The sequence below is a fragment of the Oncorhynchus mykiss genome, chromosome 2 (genome assembly GCF_057628025.1).
Source record: "Oncorhynchus mykiss isolate SJ-2025 chromosome 2, ASM5762802v1, whole genome shotgun sequence".
NCBI classification, from domain to species: Eukaryota; Metazoa; Chordata; class Actinopteri; order Salmoniformes; family Salmonidae; genus Oncorhynchus; species Oncorhynchus mykiss.
The window spans coordinates 67429766-67446892 of NC_143023.1; the positions used below are offsets into that span (position 1 = coordinate 67429766).

A 17127-nucleotide genomic window follows, 5' to 3' on the forward strand; every position below is an offset into this window, starting at 1 on the left:
TGACGGTGCCACGTTGAATGTCACTGAGCTCTTCTACTGACAAAGCCATTCTACTGACAATGTTTGTCTATAGAGATTGCATGGCTGTGTGCTTGATTTTATACACCCATCAGCCAAATCCACACATTTGAAGGGGTGTCCACACATATATATATATATATATATATATAGTCTGAAAATGACACCTTTATGTTTTGTAGTAAAAAAGACTGAAATATAAGTGTTTAAAGTGGCATCAACTAATTAGTAGACAATGCTTACTCAATTTTTTTAACTACAACACATAGAAATGCACCATTTTCACATATGTTGATGCTAGGGTGGTGGGGATGATGAATATGAAGTTTAAAAATTGTGAAGTTTCCCTTTACGGTTAGGTTTAAAATGACATTAAGAGAAATTGTAAAAATAGGCAAGGTTTATGATTTTGTGCCTGTGTTAACTAGTGAAGATCATTACACAGGGGCTGAAGTTTAACCCTGACTACTGCGAAGCTTGCTGATTTACATAAAGACCCCAAAGCCCTCTACAAGCTTCACATGCATAGATCTGCATGTGCTGGGTGGAGTCAGATTTTTTTTTGAGCAAAGTGCACCTTTTGGTAACATAATACTGTGCTGGTCCAGACTCCCAAAAAACAACATTCCCATGGGGGTGACAGATTTTCTTGTCGTCTTCTCATTTGTGGTGAAAGCAAAAGAGTCTCGTCTTCCCTTACTAGCAAGTTGGCTGAACACAGCAGGCTAGCTAGCCTTTTAGCTTCCCACATATCCATATGAAATAATCAGATTCATAATTAAATAATATGCCCTGGCAAATATTGTTATACTTGGCAGTGTAACCTACATTATCCTAATTTTATATTCAATGTATTCACATCCATAACAGCTAAAAATATGTCATAATTTCATTATCAAACCATGTTTTCGTCCACTGTTATGAACGTACTGTCCTACCGTATAAAATTAAATCACAATAGCTGTGATGGAAACAGTTTAAAGTACAATTTAAATGCAGACAAATCATTTGTTTGTTTGACATGGTGGGATCTCGTTGTGTCGGTAAAATGGATTATGCGATAAATGGCGGTGGAAATGCCTTTATGCGTACATAATATAATGGGAAAGGGGGATACCTAGTCAGTTGTACAACTGAATGCGTCTTTCGCATTTTACCCAAGCCCTCTAAATCAGAAAGGTGCGGTGGGCTGCAATAATCGACATTCGTCTTCGGCGCCCGGGGAACATGGGGTTACTCAGGGGCAGAACAGATTTTTACCTTGTCAGCTCGGGATTCAATCCAGCAACCTTTCGGTTACTGGCCCAACACTAATGACCATCATATCGAAGTAAACTTTAAGGCACACGGTGATATGTGGTCCTCCCACTACGACTCGGGGAAACCCTCAGTTTATTAGGCTACAGAAGAAATAAAACAAATGAACTTCACAGGGTGGTGAAAGTGAACGATGATGAGCTTGGTATAAATATCAAAGGTCTTATTCTGGTGGCATGATGATCGATGTATACAAATTTAAATATTCTCGCTCTTATCCATAATTACCTCATGTAAATCTAGCCTACCCGCACAGCCTACACACTGTATCTGTGACCTGTTTGTGCACAAATCCTATTTAACGCAACAGTTTGTGACTAAACTATCGGTAGAGTTGAAAATGTGATGGAAACACATTCAAGTTTCTTTTTTTTTTTATATGTTACATGAAAACTTTTGTGAAAAAGTGGATTTTGTGTGCACTGTCATAACGCACTGATTTTATCTGCAACAAGTCAGTTTGGTGGAATATTTTAAGGTTTGAGCAGTCACAGATTATTTTGGTTACCAATGCAAAATAAAATGCTTATTTAATGCCAAGCTAAACCAAGACAGCAATCTTGAAGTGGTTTTGAAGTAGATTAGTATATTTACGCCATGTGAAATAATCAGATTTATAATACTATACTTGCCGGTGTAACCGACAACATTATCCCAGTTTAATATGCTGCTTGAATGTATTCACTACCATATCAGCTAAAAATAGCATGTCATGTTTTGAAGGAACCAAGAGAGCTTCATTGCCTACACAACACTGCCCCCACTGCTACACAAGGAGTGATACAGAACGTTACAATATTCATGTGACACGGAAGCATGTCAAATGTTGGGGCACACTACAAGGAGTCGTCCCTTTTGTGACGAAAAACATTGCGACACTGCTATGCTCCGTAGGGTCTGTCTCCGTAGGGTACAAATCAGTCCTTAGCTGACACTAATCTAGACCTGTGACTGGGAGGTTAATCACAGACTTGGATCATAATGTCAAGAGACAGTTCTTAGAGGAGTGGAGAAGTGTGGCGAACTACCATACTGTGGTCTTCCTCTAGGTACAACTACTAAACCTAATGGAGGGGATGAATATTGCAAATCCAAACCTGTTGTGGGACTGTTCCATAGTGTTTCTCCAGGCAGTAACCTTCCCTTTTATGAACCCTTTTCACTTCTGAAACCTCCCCTTTACTAGCCATTCATGTTCTGATCTGAGCCGGTCTCACTTTTCACAGTTGATGATGACGTCCTCCGGCTGGATCCTCTTCTTAAGCATGCCTTGTTTGGGGTGCTCCCCCCGTCCTCGGAAGAGACCTGGCGGCTCAATCTTAAAGTTGCCGATGCGTTCCCGGTGGTGGTCCAGTATACAGAAGCCATACTCCTCCACTATCTTCTGATTGGCCTCTTTCATCACCTGGAATATATATATTGGTTATCAGCTATGCCAATAATGCTATGAACCCCCTTCACTCTCATAATATTCTGTATCCATAGCAATTACACTCAATCCAATATTGAAGTAGCCATTTAGATCTACCTTGAGTAATCGCCCTGTTTTGTCCAAGTTCCACTCACCAGTTTCTCCTCTTTGCTCATGGCCTTCCTAGCCTCCACCTTCTCCTTGTGCATGGTGTGGAGCTCCCGAAAATCACACTTATTCAGGTCACTAATTAGCACCCTCTCCTCCAGGGTCATCTCCTGCTCAGACAAACACAGGGACAAAACGAGAGAAACAGATTCACTGCCGAATTGTCCTCAGTCAATCAGAAATCTTCAGAGTAGACCTACCTAGTAAAACACAGAATGCCAACAGGTCCCTCCAACAGGGACGGTAAACAAGTAGCCCTTTTATTCAGTTATGATTAATTTAAATGGGTTTTTTTTTGCCGTAAAATGTCATGACAACACTGACTCCCTTTAATGTGAACTCCTACAGCAGACGATTTGGCCTGCACAGCCCCAGGGATGTCACTATGGCCACCTCATTCTGTCCATAAATCAGGAAGCCTATTTGAGTAAATGTCAATGTACAGTGTACAAAACATTAGGAACACAATGCTTCCCAGAATTGTGTCAAATTGGTTGAATGTCATTTGGGTGGTGGACCATTCTTGATACACACAGGAAACTGTTGAGCATGAAAAGCCCAGCAGCGTTGCATTCTCCGTTCAAAGACACTTAAATATTTTGTCTTGCCCATTTACACTCCGAATGGCACACGTACACAATCCATGTCTCAATGCTTAAAAATCCATTATTAACCTGTCTCCTCCCCTTTATCTACACGGATTGAAGTGGATTTAAGAAGTGGCATCAATAAGGGATTATAGTGTCACCTGGTCAGTCAATGTCATGGAAAGAGGTGTTCATAATGTTTTATACACTTGGTCTATATGACTAATTTATTTCCACTTATTTGATGAAGGATTCTATGAGAGCAGCATGTCAACATATCCAGAATCCAGAACCCCCAAAATAATTGGGGATATTCATTGAGCAAGGAATCCATACTAGCAGCACATCAACCTATTTAAAGGAAGGGGAGTTTAGCTATAGATAAATATAAAAATCTGGGATAACGAGCGCTAATGCATTGTCTTGGCACCAGTAACATTGTGATAGTTTCCCTTATGCAGATCCAGTCCAGACACTCCAATGACCGTGTGGACACTTGGAGCCACCGACCTTCCCTCTAAGCATGATTGACAGGCAGCGGGTGGGCGGAGACTGGGGGCAGTCAGGCGAGGAGAGGTTTCCCGTTATAATAAAACAGTTTAATTGGATTTGTTCATATGCGGGGAGCGACTTGTCTGGATTAGCATATCAATGCCTTTACACAAATCATATTTTCAAGAGCATTGGGCACTAAGCAGCACGAAATTAATTCTGCATGATACGCCTTTGGGCCTGGTGGAGTGTTGTGTACAGAGGACACCCCACATACACCCATGTCTGTCATACTGCATCTATACTGAACAAAAATAGAAATGCAACATGTAAAGTGATGGTCCCATGTTTTATGATCTGAAATAAGATCCCAGAAATGTTCCATACTCACAAAAAGCTTATTTCTCTCAGATTTGGTGCACAAATTTGTTTACATCCCTGTTAGTGAGCATTTCTCCTTTGCCAAGATAATCCATCCACCTGATAGGTGTGGAATATCAAGAAACTGATTAAAACATCATGATCCTTACAGGTGAACCTTGTGCTGGGGACAATAAAAGGACACTAAAATGTGGTTGTCACAACACACTGCCACAGATGTCTCAAATTGAGGGAGCGTGCAATTGGCATGCTGACTGCAAGAATATCTACCAGAGCTGTTGCCAGAGAATTGAATGTTAATTTCTCTACCATAAGCCGCTTCCAACATTTGTTTTAGAGAATTTGGCAGTATGTCCAACCAGCCTTACTAAGGCAGACCACGTGTAACCACGGCAGCCCATGACCTCCACATCCAGCTTCTTCACCTGTGGGATCGTCTTTGACCAGCCACCCGGACATCTGATGAAACAAAGGAGTATTTATGTCTGTAATAAAACCCTTTTGTGGGGAAAACCCATTCTGATTGGCTGGGCCTGGCACCCCCTCCCAGGCCCACCCATGGCTGCACCCTTGCCCATTCATATGAAATTCATAGATTAGGGCTTAATTAATTTAATTTTTTTATATGAACTTTAATTTAGTAAAATCGCTGAAATGGTTGCATTTATATTTTTGTTCAGTATAGTTAACTCTGCAGGGACATTCAACATCTCTTAGTTGAACAGTATAGGGTCCCGAGTACCATGTTCACACTCTCAACCACTACTTGTTTGGTTCTCGGTTGGACTTCCAACTCCAAAATAGTTTTTTTGTTTGTTTTTTTAATCTTAAATATGCTATACCGACAACTTGAGCCACTGATGTTATTCCAAGAACAAGCTTAGAAAACAAAGTAAGATGTTTCAAGGGCTGGTCTCTCTAGGCTTTTCTTCCTCCTCACCTTCCTCCAGTCCTTGAAGAAGTTGTTTCGGAACACATCTTTTGTGGTGTATTCATGGTCAAGCATCTGAGCAAAGAACAGGGCCACCTCCTCTGCAGCAAGGCCCAGCTTCACAACTTTACCTGGTGAACAAGCACATCACACACACAGTTCCCATAAGATCCATCATCTTAGCTGGGCTACATTTTCAGTAAGCAGCTTGCAGGTCCTAGGAGGGAAAAATATATAATGTTGTAGAATAGTTTAGGACTCAGCTTTACTTTTTCCCCCTTGTATTACTGTCTGAAACTAACAGGTGCAAATTCTTGGTAAATCTTGCCCTTGTCATGTTCTCTAAATAGGGGAGCGAAGTGGCACCACTATATGAGTAGCTGAAGTGACTAGAGGAGCTGTGACCTCAGTCAGGCTTTTGGAGCTTAGTCAGAACCAAAATGCACCATATCAACTAGTGATGGGGATTATATGATTGTTGCGCTAGTTGGCTGTACCTGCACCAAAACTCCAGTAATTGTCCTTCATAGCTTGTTCTCCATCTTTTTAAATATGAAGCCAAAATGTTTTCAAATTTCCATGACTGATCAAAACTCGTTTTCTCATTGCTCTTTTGTCCCTCTGCAGCAGACAAATGGTGAGCAACATGTTTGGACCATGGAATCACAATAATCACAGTATTGAATTGCATACATATCGTATCAGACGCTTAAGTATTGTGATAATATCGTATAATGAGGTCCCTGGCAATTCCCCGCCATAATATCATCCCCAGAGGTCCCCTAGGAGCCGGCTCAGCAGGCCAATCAATGCCCAGAGAGAGAGAGGCCTGCAGTGAGCGGCTGTGGATTTACATTCCATACCACTCCAAATGGGTGAATTAGTTGTGGAGGCCTGGCCCCAGAGAGGGACTTCACTACACACAGGAATTAACTTATCAAACCCACTCTTTTGACATAGGTGCTGTCAGGGCTGCACTATGGGGGACAAAATGTAAAAACTATGGTTCTCAATCAAAATGTTTGATCCAGACATAAATAAATAAATAAATAAATAAAAGGAGGCTGATCTTTTGTGGGCAGCTGTTGATCCATGCAAATCAATACAGAGTTGAGAAACAATCTTCTGGGGTGAATGATGAAAGGAAGGATCCTCCCCAGAGTGTCGTAGATAGAGGAGAAAGTGTCAACAACATTCAACTTTCAATCTGACCCAGACAGAATGCTTGGATAGTCTGAAAGTGAGCCCTTCCTAGCGAAACTCTCTCATGCCAGGGAATCTACTTACATATTTAGAGTGAAGAGCCTCGCTTTGAGAAGTGTTAAGTGTTTACTTCTAAATGGTCGATGATCTGACAAGGTGAGTATAAACCTTCAGACCAGCAGGGCTGTACTGACCATTGTAGTAGAAGTTAACGTTGTCTGGGAGATGCTGGTACTCCGGTGGGAAAAAGGGACCCCTGTGCTCCAGAAACTTCCATTTTACACCATCCTCATACTTGTCCTCTTCCCACCTGAGGGACAAGAGTGCGTTTCAGAATGAGCCTCTCTTTCATAAAAAGGTTCATACAACCACCTCCCACACATCGGGCATATAGAAAAACAAACAAGCCCCACCATCTCCAGCGCTGCTGCTCTTCTTCTTCTCTTTTTTTGATCTTCAACGCTTTTGCTGCCTCAATCTCTTCCTTTGACTTCTTCTTTGTAGTGACTGGATGCTCCGCCTCCTCTTTCTTTGGCTTCTGGGAGATCAAGACAGCAGCACAGAAACAAGACAATTTACACAGTAGGTGATTTACACAATCAGTGAGCCCATTGTAAAATGTCCCAAAACAAAGCTTGTTTGTTATTTCAGCTGTACCCATCTGAGTCAAATTCGCAAAGCACTAACATTCCACAATAAAATATTTACTGAACAAAAATAAATGCAACAATGTCAAAGATTTTACTAAGTTAGTTCATATGAAGGAAATCAGTGAATTGAAATAAATGAATTAGGCCCTAATCTATGGACTTCACATGACTGGGCAGGGGCCACTGGAGAGCCAGGTCCAGCCAATCAGAATTCGTTTTTCCCTACAAAAGGGCTTTATTATGTACAGAAATACTCCTCAGCTTCATCAGCTGTCCGGGTGGCTGGTCTCAGATGCTGCCGCAGGTGAAGAAGCCGGAGGTCCAGAGCTGGTGTGTTTACACGTGGTCTGCGGGATGTGAGGCCGGTTCGACATAATGCCAAATTATTTAAAACAACATTGGAGGCAGCTTATGGTAGAGAAATTAACATTTAATTATCTGACAACAGCTCTGGTGGACATTCCTGCAATCAGCATGCCAATTGCACACTTCCTCAACTTGAGACATCTGTGACATTGTGTTGTGTGACAAAAGTGCACATTTTAGAGTGGCCTTTTATTGTCCGCAGCACAAGGTGCATCTGTGTAATGATCATGTTTAATCAGCTTTTTGATAATCTACCTACCTGACGGGTGTGGCATATCTTGGCAAAAGGAGAATGCTCACAAATAGGGATGTAAACAAATTTGAGAGAAGTAAGCTTTTTGTGCACATGGAACATTTCTGGGATCTTTTATTTCAGCTCATGAAACATGGGACCAACAATTTACATGTTGCGTTTATTTTTGTTCAGATATAATTTCCACTTCTCAGTTCATGTGAAAAGTGGGGGGAAATGATGCTACTACATAAACAGCTAAAAACTAGAACATTTGACTGCGGGGAAGATGCCTACCTTCTCTTTCTTTATCCCCTCCTTTGTGTTATTCTCTGTCCTCGGGTCAGCCTCGTCCTTCTCTTTCAATTTCCTATTTAACCTGAGGGCAGCAAATAACATCTGTGTACAGCAACAATGCGCAACACTATTTGCTCACAGGTGAAGAGGTGTGGTGTGGTGGAACTGATGTTCGCATGTTACCAACACTTAGTCATAGGGTAACTGAATGACAGATGGAGTGAGGGCATATAAATAAGGGAGACCTGCTCACGTTGGGGTTGCACTGGAACACGAGGGACCTTCCATGGGTTCATCCTCTGGTCTTTTCCTCTTTTTCCCCCTCTTTTCTGGCACAAAGTCTCCATCTTCAGGCTCCTCTTTTACAGCCAAATTAAACCTGAGGGAAGCACGAAGAGACACTGAACAATGACCAGTCACTTTCACTCCCATATCAAGTGGTTGGAAAGCATGAACACATCCTGCTGCGGTCCACCTTTTACTTCCCAGTAAGACGTAGCTATTCATAGAGTAATACCTCAATCCAAAAGTACACCATTTAGTGACCACATGTAATTACATAATTACAGTGATTAAACATTATAGAAAAGGGCCTGATGATAGTATAATAATAGGACGGCAAGCTTGTATTTCCCTGCAGTATGCCTTGGAAGTGGGAAGGAAATTGACCAAATTAATAAATCAACATTACAACCACCACTGCAACTTAATTACAGTACTGCTTCATTTCAAATGGTTGGATGGAAGGAAAAGAAAGAAAACAGCTGTAGATGCTAATTCCCATTACAGGCAGAACGGAACAGGATAATGTACAGGGTTGCCAAGTTTTGAAAATTGTTGGAGTGAGATTTCCTATGGGGAATGTCATTGTCTCCACCCCTAGCCAGGGGGTCCTTAACTGGGGGACACCGAATTAAAATCGTTTTTTTTTGTTAGAAAATGCTAATATTAGCAGTGGCTAACCACAGGATAGACTGCAGTTTCTTTGTCCATAAGAAACCAATGTGAATGTAATTTGGGTGAACTATCCCTTCAAAATCTCCTGACTAGAGGTCCCGCTCCAAGAGGGTTGGTGGCCCACACCTGATCTACAGTGGGGCAAAAAAGTATTTAGTCAGCCACCAATTGTGCAAGTTCTCCCACTTAAAAAGATGAGAGGCCTGTAGTTTTCATCATAAGTACACTTCAACTATGACAGACAAAATGAGAGAAAGAAATTCAGAAAATCACATTGTAGGATTTTTAATGAATTTATTTGCAAATTATGGTGGAAAATAAGTATTTGGTCAATAACAAAAAGTTTCTCAATACTTTGTTATATATATACCCTTTGTTGACAATGACAGAGGTCAAAAGTCTTCACACACTGTTGCTGGTATTTTGGCCCGTTCCTCCATGCAGATCTCCTCTAGAGCAGTGATGTTTTGGGGCTGTTGCTGGACAACACGGACTTTCAACTCCCTCCAAAGATTTTCTATGGGGTTGAGATCTGGAGACTGGCTAGGTCACTCCAGGACCTTGAAATGCTTCTTACGAAGCCACTCCTTCGTTGCCCGGGCGGTGTGTTTGGGATCATTGTCATGCTGAAAGACCCAGCCACGTTTCATCTTCAATGCCCTTGCTGATGGAAGGAGGTTTTCACTCAAAATCTCACGATACATGGCCCCATTCATTCTTTCCTTTACACGGATCAGTCGTCCTGGTCCCTTTGCAGAAAAACAGCCCCAAAACATGATGTTTCCACCCCCATGCTTCACAGTAGGTATGGTGTTCTTTGGATGCAACTCAGCATTCTTTGTCCTCCAAACACGACGAGTTCTATTTTGGTTTCATCTGACCATATGACATTCTCCCAATCTTCTTCTGGATCATCCAAATGCTCTCTAGCAAAGTTTAGACGGGCCTAGACATGTACTGGCTTAAGCAGGGGGACACGTCTGGCACTGCAGGATTTGAGTCCCTGGCGGCGTATTGTGTTACTGATGGTAGGCTTTGTTACTTTGGTCCCAGCTCTCTGCAGGTCATTCACTAGGTCCTGGGATTTTTGCTCACCGTTCTTGTGATCATTTTGACCCCTTTGGGTGAGATCTTGCGTGGAGCCTCAGATCGAGGGAGATTATCAGTGGTCTTGTATGTCTTCCATTTCTTAATAATTGCTCCCACAGATGATTTCTTCAAACCAAGCTGCTTACTTACCTATTGCAGATTCAGTCTTCCCAGCCTGGTGCAGGTCTACAATTTTGTTTCTGGTGTCCTTTGACAGCTCTTTGGACTTGGCCATAGTGGAGTTTGGAGTGTGACTGTTTGAGGTTGTGGACGTGTCTTTTATACTGATAACAAGTTCAAACAGGTGCCATTAATATAGGTAACGAGGGGAGGACAGAGGAGCTTCTTAAAGAAGAAGTTACAGGTCTGTGAGAGCCAGAAATCTTGCTTGTTTGTAGGTGACCAAATACTTATTTTCCACCATAATTTGCAAATAAATTCATTAAAAATCCTACAGTGATTTTCTGGATTTTTTTTTCTCATTTTGTCTGTCATAGTTAAAGTATACCTATAATGAAAATTACAGGCCTCTCATCTTTTTAAGTGGGAGAACATGCACAATTGGTGGCTGACTAAATACTTTTTTGCCCCACTGTATGTTCCCCAAAAACTTTTCATTTCTACTAAATTAACATACAATCAAGAAAAATCAAATAAATATTAATTTACAGGTGGTTGAGGCCAATGTGCAAAATCTTACTCTCCATAGGAATAAATGCAAAATATCTTGCCTACCATTTCGCTAGGAATAAATGACAAAACAAGATATTTGAGGCAAGGGGCATTTCAATATAGCCTACTCTCATTTTATGACAGCCACACCACACTGTTTTCAAAACTGTCCATAAATGCTTACAAAAATGCACAGCCCTCATTGAAAATAAATAGAATTTTAAAAAGAGTTTGAGGACAAGATGGCAAATCCGATTTTGAATAGACCAATTACACCAGAAGAATTCTTAAGAAATATTAATAAGTTAAATAATAAGAAAAGTATGGGGAAATAACAATAGTCCCGGAAGGGACAATACATTGAAAGATCATTTGGGTTTGGTGTAGCAACAGATTTAGGCTATGTCGTCTTCAGAAGATTTTCTGTAATTTGTTTGGTAATTTGTTTGGTCTTACATGATGTAAGTCACTAGAACTTACATCATCACTAGAACAATTCCCTTTCCCTACAATGGGCTAAAATATAGACTAATTAGTGTGGTCAGTGGTCAGAGTGTTGGGCCAGTAACCAAAAGGTTGCTGGATCAAATCCCAAAGCTGACAAGGTAAAAATCTGTTGTTCTGCCCCTGTTGTTCTGCAGTTAACCCACTGCTCCCCGGGCGCCGAAGACATGGGTGTCAATTATGGCAGCCCCACGCATCTCTTTGATTCAGAGGGATTGGGTTAAATGAGGAAAACACATTTCAGTTGAATGCATTCAGTTGTACAACTGACTAGGTATCCCCCTTTCCCACTAGAATCAGTTACATTTGGGTTCACAATTTGTAAGGGCAAAATAGTGTTCATAATATAGTTACACAAATCAGGTCACCCTAACAACATTTATTCTAAATGCTGCCTTTTCGTTGTTATAGCCTTATCAACCTAGTCCTAAATTGCCAATGATCAAACAAGGGGAATAATGTGGGCTATAGATCTGGGCTAATCTAAATTGTGGAATAAATCCCTAGTAGTAGGCTATATTATCACACAAAGCATTTTGCAACAATTATAGACAAAAACAGCACTACAAGTTGCCGTGCTGCTCTTTTGACAATTGAGGTTCTAAACTTTGATAAGCGGAGAGCGAACATGCCTGTCCAGTCTGACGTGACTGCACTCCACTCTAAATCGTGAGGGGCGTCTTTACAAATGCGCAGCAAATCGCCTAGGTCCTTACTAAACCAATCACAAGCTTCAATCTGCCGCGGTTCACAGTGCAATGGCAGGAAAATGATGGATCTACCAGGTGAAGCTGGTGCAGATACAACACTCATGATGTAGAATTGCAGGTGCATATGCTCCGATTTGAAAAAAAAGTTACACTGAATTCAGTGGAGTAATTAAAAAAATTAAATAGGGAACTTTGTTTCAATGCGTGAGAAAGAGGTGTGGTGTGAGAACAGGGCGAAATGCGTGACTCGCACCCAATGCATGAGAGTTGGCAGCGCAGATAATGCATTTAATGGGATAGTTTGGGAATTTGTCAGAGGTCCTTTATATACTTCCCAATAGTCAGATATATTGATACCATTTTTATGTATCTGTGTCCAGTATGAAGGAATAGAGAGGTAGTTTTGCAAGCCAATGCTAACTTAGCGTTAGTGCAACGACTGGAAGTCTACAGGAACATCCAGTCATTAAACTTCCTTCAAACTGCACGCAGATACATAAAAATTGTATTCCCGAGTTTCTGAATCTGGGGAAGTAAATTGCCAAAATCCCGACCATTCCGTTTAAGGACCTCCAACCCTTCACTTCACCCCTTTTCTTGTCACCGACAACAGTACAGATGGGTAATGATTGGATATTCTCTCAGTTTCTTCCAACGTTCTGTCTGAATGTCACCTAACTCATCTGAACAACTCATTCCTGTATGGCAAATCAACATATTCTTTCCATTTCCTAAGCAAGAGAGGTAGACTTCAATAGGATTAGGAAAATGTTGAAATGCCAATAGGTTCGTCTGTGAGGGAGAAACAGCCTGAGTAAGTCTAAGAGAGAGTCCATAAACAGAGATTTAACTGTATATGTCATTCACTTTGTCAGTGTGACTATAAGGAAGCAAAACCGATACTGTTATCTGTAGCGGATTGTACCTTTCAGACCTAGCCTAAACTCCCACCATCCATCCCCTCAGAACACAGCGGTTTTTAATTTATTGCTTTTCTGACGAGCCACAGACACTTTTCTTCAATACAGCAGGAAATACATTTTCTGATAGACAGCAAACACTCCCTGAAAAAAAGGGGAATGGATCCTGTCCAGGCTCTTGGAAATCCAAATCACAAGAATTAATTTTGATCACCTCCCTATTATTTGAAACGTTAATGGATTAAAACTACATTTCCAATGGCAGCAGAAATGTGCTGATGTGACACTTTGAGCGATATCAAGCCACACAACTTCAACAGAGCTGTAGTTGAGCAAAGCCATGACAATTAGCTGGCTCTCTCATTACCAATACTGTTAACAGGATGCAGTCTCAGAGGAAAATGCCCACCTCACATCATCATCAAAGCTCTCCACGCTCTCCATTTTGAAAGCCTTGACCTAATAGAGGGAAAACAGAAAAACAAGTCAGAGCTCAGCACAAAAGATAAAATACCCAAGCTCTTCACTCAACTCCGTTTGTGGTCTGCATGTACAGTACCAGTCAAAAATGTGGACACACCTACTCATACAAGGGGTTTTCTTTATTTTTACTATTTTCTACATTGTAGAATAATAGTGAAGACATCAAAACTATGAAATAACACATGGAATCATTTAGTAACCAAAAAGAAAAGTGTTAAAGAAATCAAAATATATTTTATATTTGAGATTCTTCAAAGTAGCCGCCTTTGCCTTTGACAGCTTTGCACACTAAGCATTCTCTCAACCAGCATCATGAGATAGTCACCTGGAATGCATTTCAATTGAAGGGTGTGCCTTGATAAAGGCTAATTTGTGTAATTTCTTTCCTTCTTAATGCATTTGAGCCAATCGGTGGTATTGAAACATGGTAGGGGTGGCATACAGAAGATAGCCCTATTTGGTAAAATACCAAGTCCATATTATGGCAAGAAGGCCAGTCCATCATTACTTTAAGACATGAAGGTCAGCCAATCTGGAAAATGTCAAGAACTTTGAAAGTTTGTTCAAGTGCAGTCGCAAAAACCAAGAGCTATGATGAAACTGTCTCTCAAGAGCACCGCCACTGGAAAGGAAGACCCAGAGTTACCTCTGCTGCAGAGGATAAATTCATTAGATTTAACTGCACCCCAGATTGCAGCCCAAATAAATGATTCAGAGTTCAAGTAACAGACACATCAACATGAACTGTTCAAAAGAGACTGTGTGGATCATTCGTGGTCGAATTTCTGCAAAGAAACCAAGAAACACGAGCAACGGACAGAGCGGTGGAAATCTGTCCTTTGGTCTGATAAGTCAAAATCAGAAATGTTTGGTTCCAACCGCCGTGCCTTTGTGAGACAGAGTAGGTGAGCAGATGATCTCCGCATGTGTGGTTTCCACCGTGAAACATGAAGGTGGTGGTGTGCTTTGCTAGTGACACTGTCAGTGATTTATTTAGAATGAATCAGCATGGCTACCACAGCATTCTACAGTGATACGCCATCCCATCTGGTTTGAGCTCAGTGAGACTATCATTTGTTTTTCCACAGGTCAAAGACCCAAAACACACCTCCAGGCTGTGTAAGGGCTATTTGACCAAGGAGAGTGATTGAGTGCTGCATCAGATGACCCGACCTCAACCCAATTGAGATGGTTTTGGATGAGTTGGACCGCAGAATGAAGGAAAAGCAGCCAACAAGTGCACAGCATATGTAGGAATTCCTTCAAGACGGTTAGAAAAGCATTCCTCATGAAGCTGGTTGAGATAATGCCAATAGTGTGCAAAGCTGTCATCAAGGCAAAGGGTGGCTACTTTGAAGAAGTAGAATGTTGAAGAATGTTTTTTTGTTTAACACTTTTTTGGTTACTACATGATTCCATGTGTTATTTCATGGTTTTGATAACTTCAGTATTATTCTACAATGTAGAAAATAGTAAAAATAAGAACAAACCTTTGAATGAGTAGGTGTGGACAACAATTGGGGAGAACGGGCTCGTGGTAATGACTGGAGCGGAATCGGTGGAATGGTATCAAATACACCAAATTCACTCGGTTCCGGCCATTATTATGAGCCTTTCTCCCCTCAGCAGCCTCCACTGATTATATTATTTTTCTAAATACTCATATTGGACAAAAACAGACACCTCAAAGAGGTACTGAAAGTGGTGTTTTGACCTAATACAGAATTAATCTATATAATGGACAACATAATTTACTAAGTAAATTGACACATATCAAGAAACAATGGACCTGTGAATAACGTAGCAATTCAATCAAAAATAAATCGTAGTATGTACAGTGCATTCGGAAAGTATTCAGGCCCCTTGACTTTTTCCACATTAGTCTTATTCTAAAATGTATTAAATTGTTTTTGTTCCATCAAGCTACACACAATAACCCATAATGACAAAGCAAAAACAGGTTTAGACATTTTTGCAAACATAAATAAAATAAAACTGAAACATCACATTTACATAAGTATTCAGACCCTTTTCTCAGTACTTTGTTGAAGCACCTCTGGCATCGATTACAGCCTTGAGTCTTCTTGGGTATGAAGCTACAAGCTTGGCACACCTGTATTTGGTGAGTTTTTCACATTCTTCTCTGCAGTTCCTCAAGCTCTGTCAGGTTGGATGGGGAGCATTGCTGCACAGCCATCTTCAGGTCATTCCAGAGATGTTCGATTGGATTCAGGTCTGGCCGGGCCACTCAAGGACATTGAGACTTGTCCCAAAGCCACTCCTGCGTTGTCTTGGCTGTGTGTTAAGGGTCGTTGTCCTGTTGGAAGGTGAACCTTCACCCCAGTCTGAGGTCCTGAGCAGGTTATCACAGCTCTCTCTACTTTGCTCCATTCATCTTTCCCTTGAACCTGACTAGTCTACCAGTCCCTGCAGCTGTAAAACATCCCCAAAGTATGATGCTGCCAACACCATGCTTCACCATAGGGATGGTGCCAGGTTTCATCCAGATGTGAGACTTGGCATTCAGGCCAAAGAGTTCAATCTTGGTTTCATCAGACCAGAGAATCTTGTTTTTCATGGTCTGAGAGTCCTTTAGGTGCCTTTTTGCAAACTCCCAAGAGGGCTGTCTTGTGCCTTTTACTGAGGAGTGGCTTCTGTCTGGCCACTACCATAAAGGCATGACTGGTGGAGTGCTGCAGAGATGGTTGTCCTTCTGGAAGGTTATCCCATCTCCACAGAGGAACTCTGTCAGAGTGACCATCAGGTTCTTGGTCACCTCCTTTACCAAGGCGCTTCTCCCCTGATTACTCAGTTTGGCAGGGTGGCCAGCTCTAGGAAAAGTATTCCATTTAAGAATGATGGAGGCCACTGTGTTCTTGGGGACATTCAATGCTGCAGAAACTTTTTGGTACCCTTCCCCAGATCGGTGCCTCAACACAATCCTGTCTCAGAGCTCTACGGACAATTCCTTTGACCTCATGGCTTGGTTTTAACTGACATGCACTGTCAACTGTGGGAACTAATATAGAGGTGTGTGCCTTTCCAAATCATATCCAATCAATTTGAATTTACCACAGGTGGACTTCAAATCAACTTGTAGAAAGATCTCAAGGATGATCAATGGAAACAGAATGCACCTGAGCTCAAATTCGAGTCTTAGCAAAGGGTCTGAATACTAAAAAGGTATGTTTTTTTAATATATTTTTTTATAAATATGCTAAAAACAATTAAACCTGTTTTTTGTTTTGTCTGTATGGGGTATTGTGTGTAGATTGATGAGAAAGCATATTTAATCCATTTTAGAATAAGGCTGTAACCTAACAAAACGTGGAAAAAGTCAAGGGGTCTGAATACTTTCCGAAGGCACTGTATGAGAAAATCCCTATGTTGAGAGATTCAGTATGAGGGTAATGGACCTTGGGCACCAGTCCAAGTACAGTATCAGGAAATCCATTTCTATCTAGCTGGTTTGGGGAGCTTCTGGAATCAACTATCATGGGGTTCACACAGGGACACGCTGGCAGCACAGGCTGGGAAGATGTAACCTGCAGTCAAATTTCTCAGGAAAAACTATCCAGTAGTACAAATGTAAGTCCCATAAGATGTAGCGGTGGTGATTTAAACAGCCACCACTAACATTGAGTGGCTGCTGCCAACACACTGACTCAACTCCAGCCACTTGGGAATTGATGGGAAATGTAAAATATATCACTAGCCACTTTAAACAATGCTACCTAAT

The 17127-nt window shown here is 41.3% G+C and overlaps 1 protein-coding gene across 2 annotated transcripts in view; it reads right to left on the bottom strand.

Annotated features, from left to right (window-relative positions):
- zgc:173742 (DNA topoisomerase I, mitochondrial) overlaps positions 1-17127 on the bottom strand; it is a 33597-nt gene that overhangs the window by 13306 nt on the left and 3164 nt on the right. For both annotated transcript variants that reach the window (XM_090205833.1, XM_021569702.3), the window contains exons 4-11: positions 13315-13364; positions 8307-8432; positions 8054-8135; positions 6922-7046; positions 6703-6818; positions 5315-5436; positions 2902-3024; positions 2553-2740 (exon numbers count right to left, since the gene is read on the bottom strand). In XM_090205833.1, coding sequence (XP_090061959.1) covers positions 2553-2740; positions 2902-3024; positions 5315-5436; positions 6703-6818; positions 6922-7046; positions 8054-8135; positions 8307-8432; positions 13315-13364 — 932 coding nt within the window. The remainder of the gene's footprint in view (positions 1-2552; positions 2741-2901; positions 3025-5314; positions 5437-6702; positions 6819-6921; positions 7047-8053; positions 8136-8306; positions 8433-13314; positions 13365-17127) is intronic.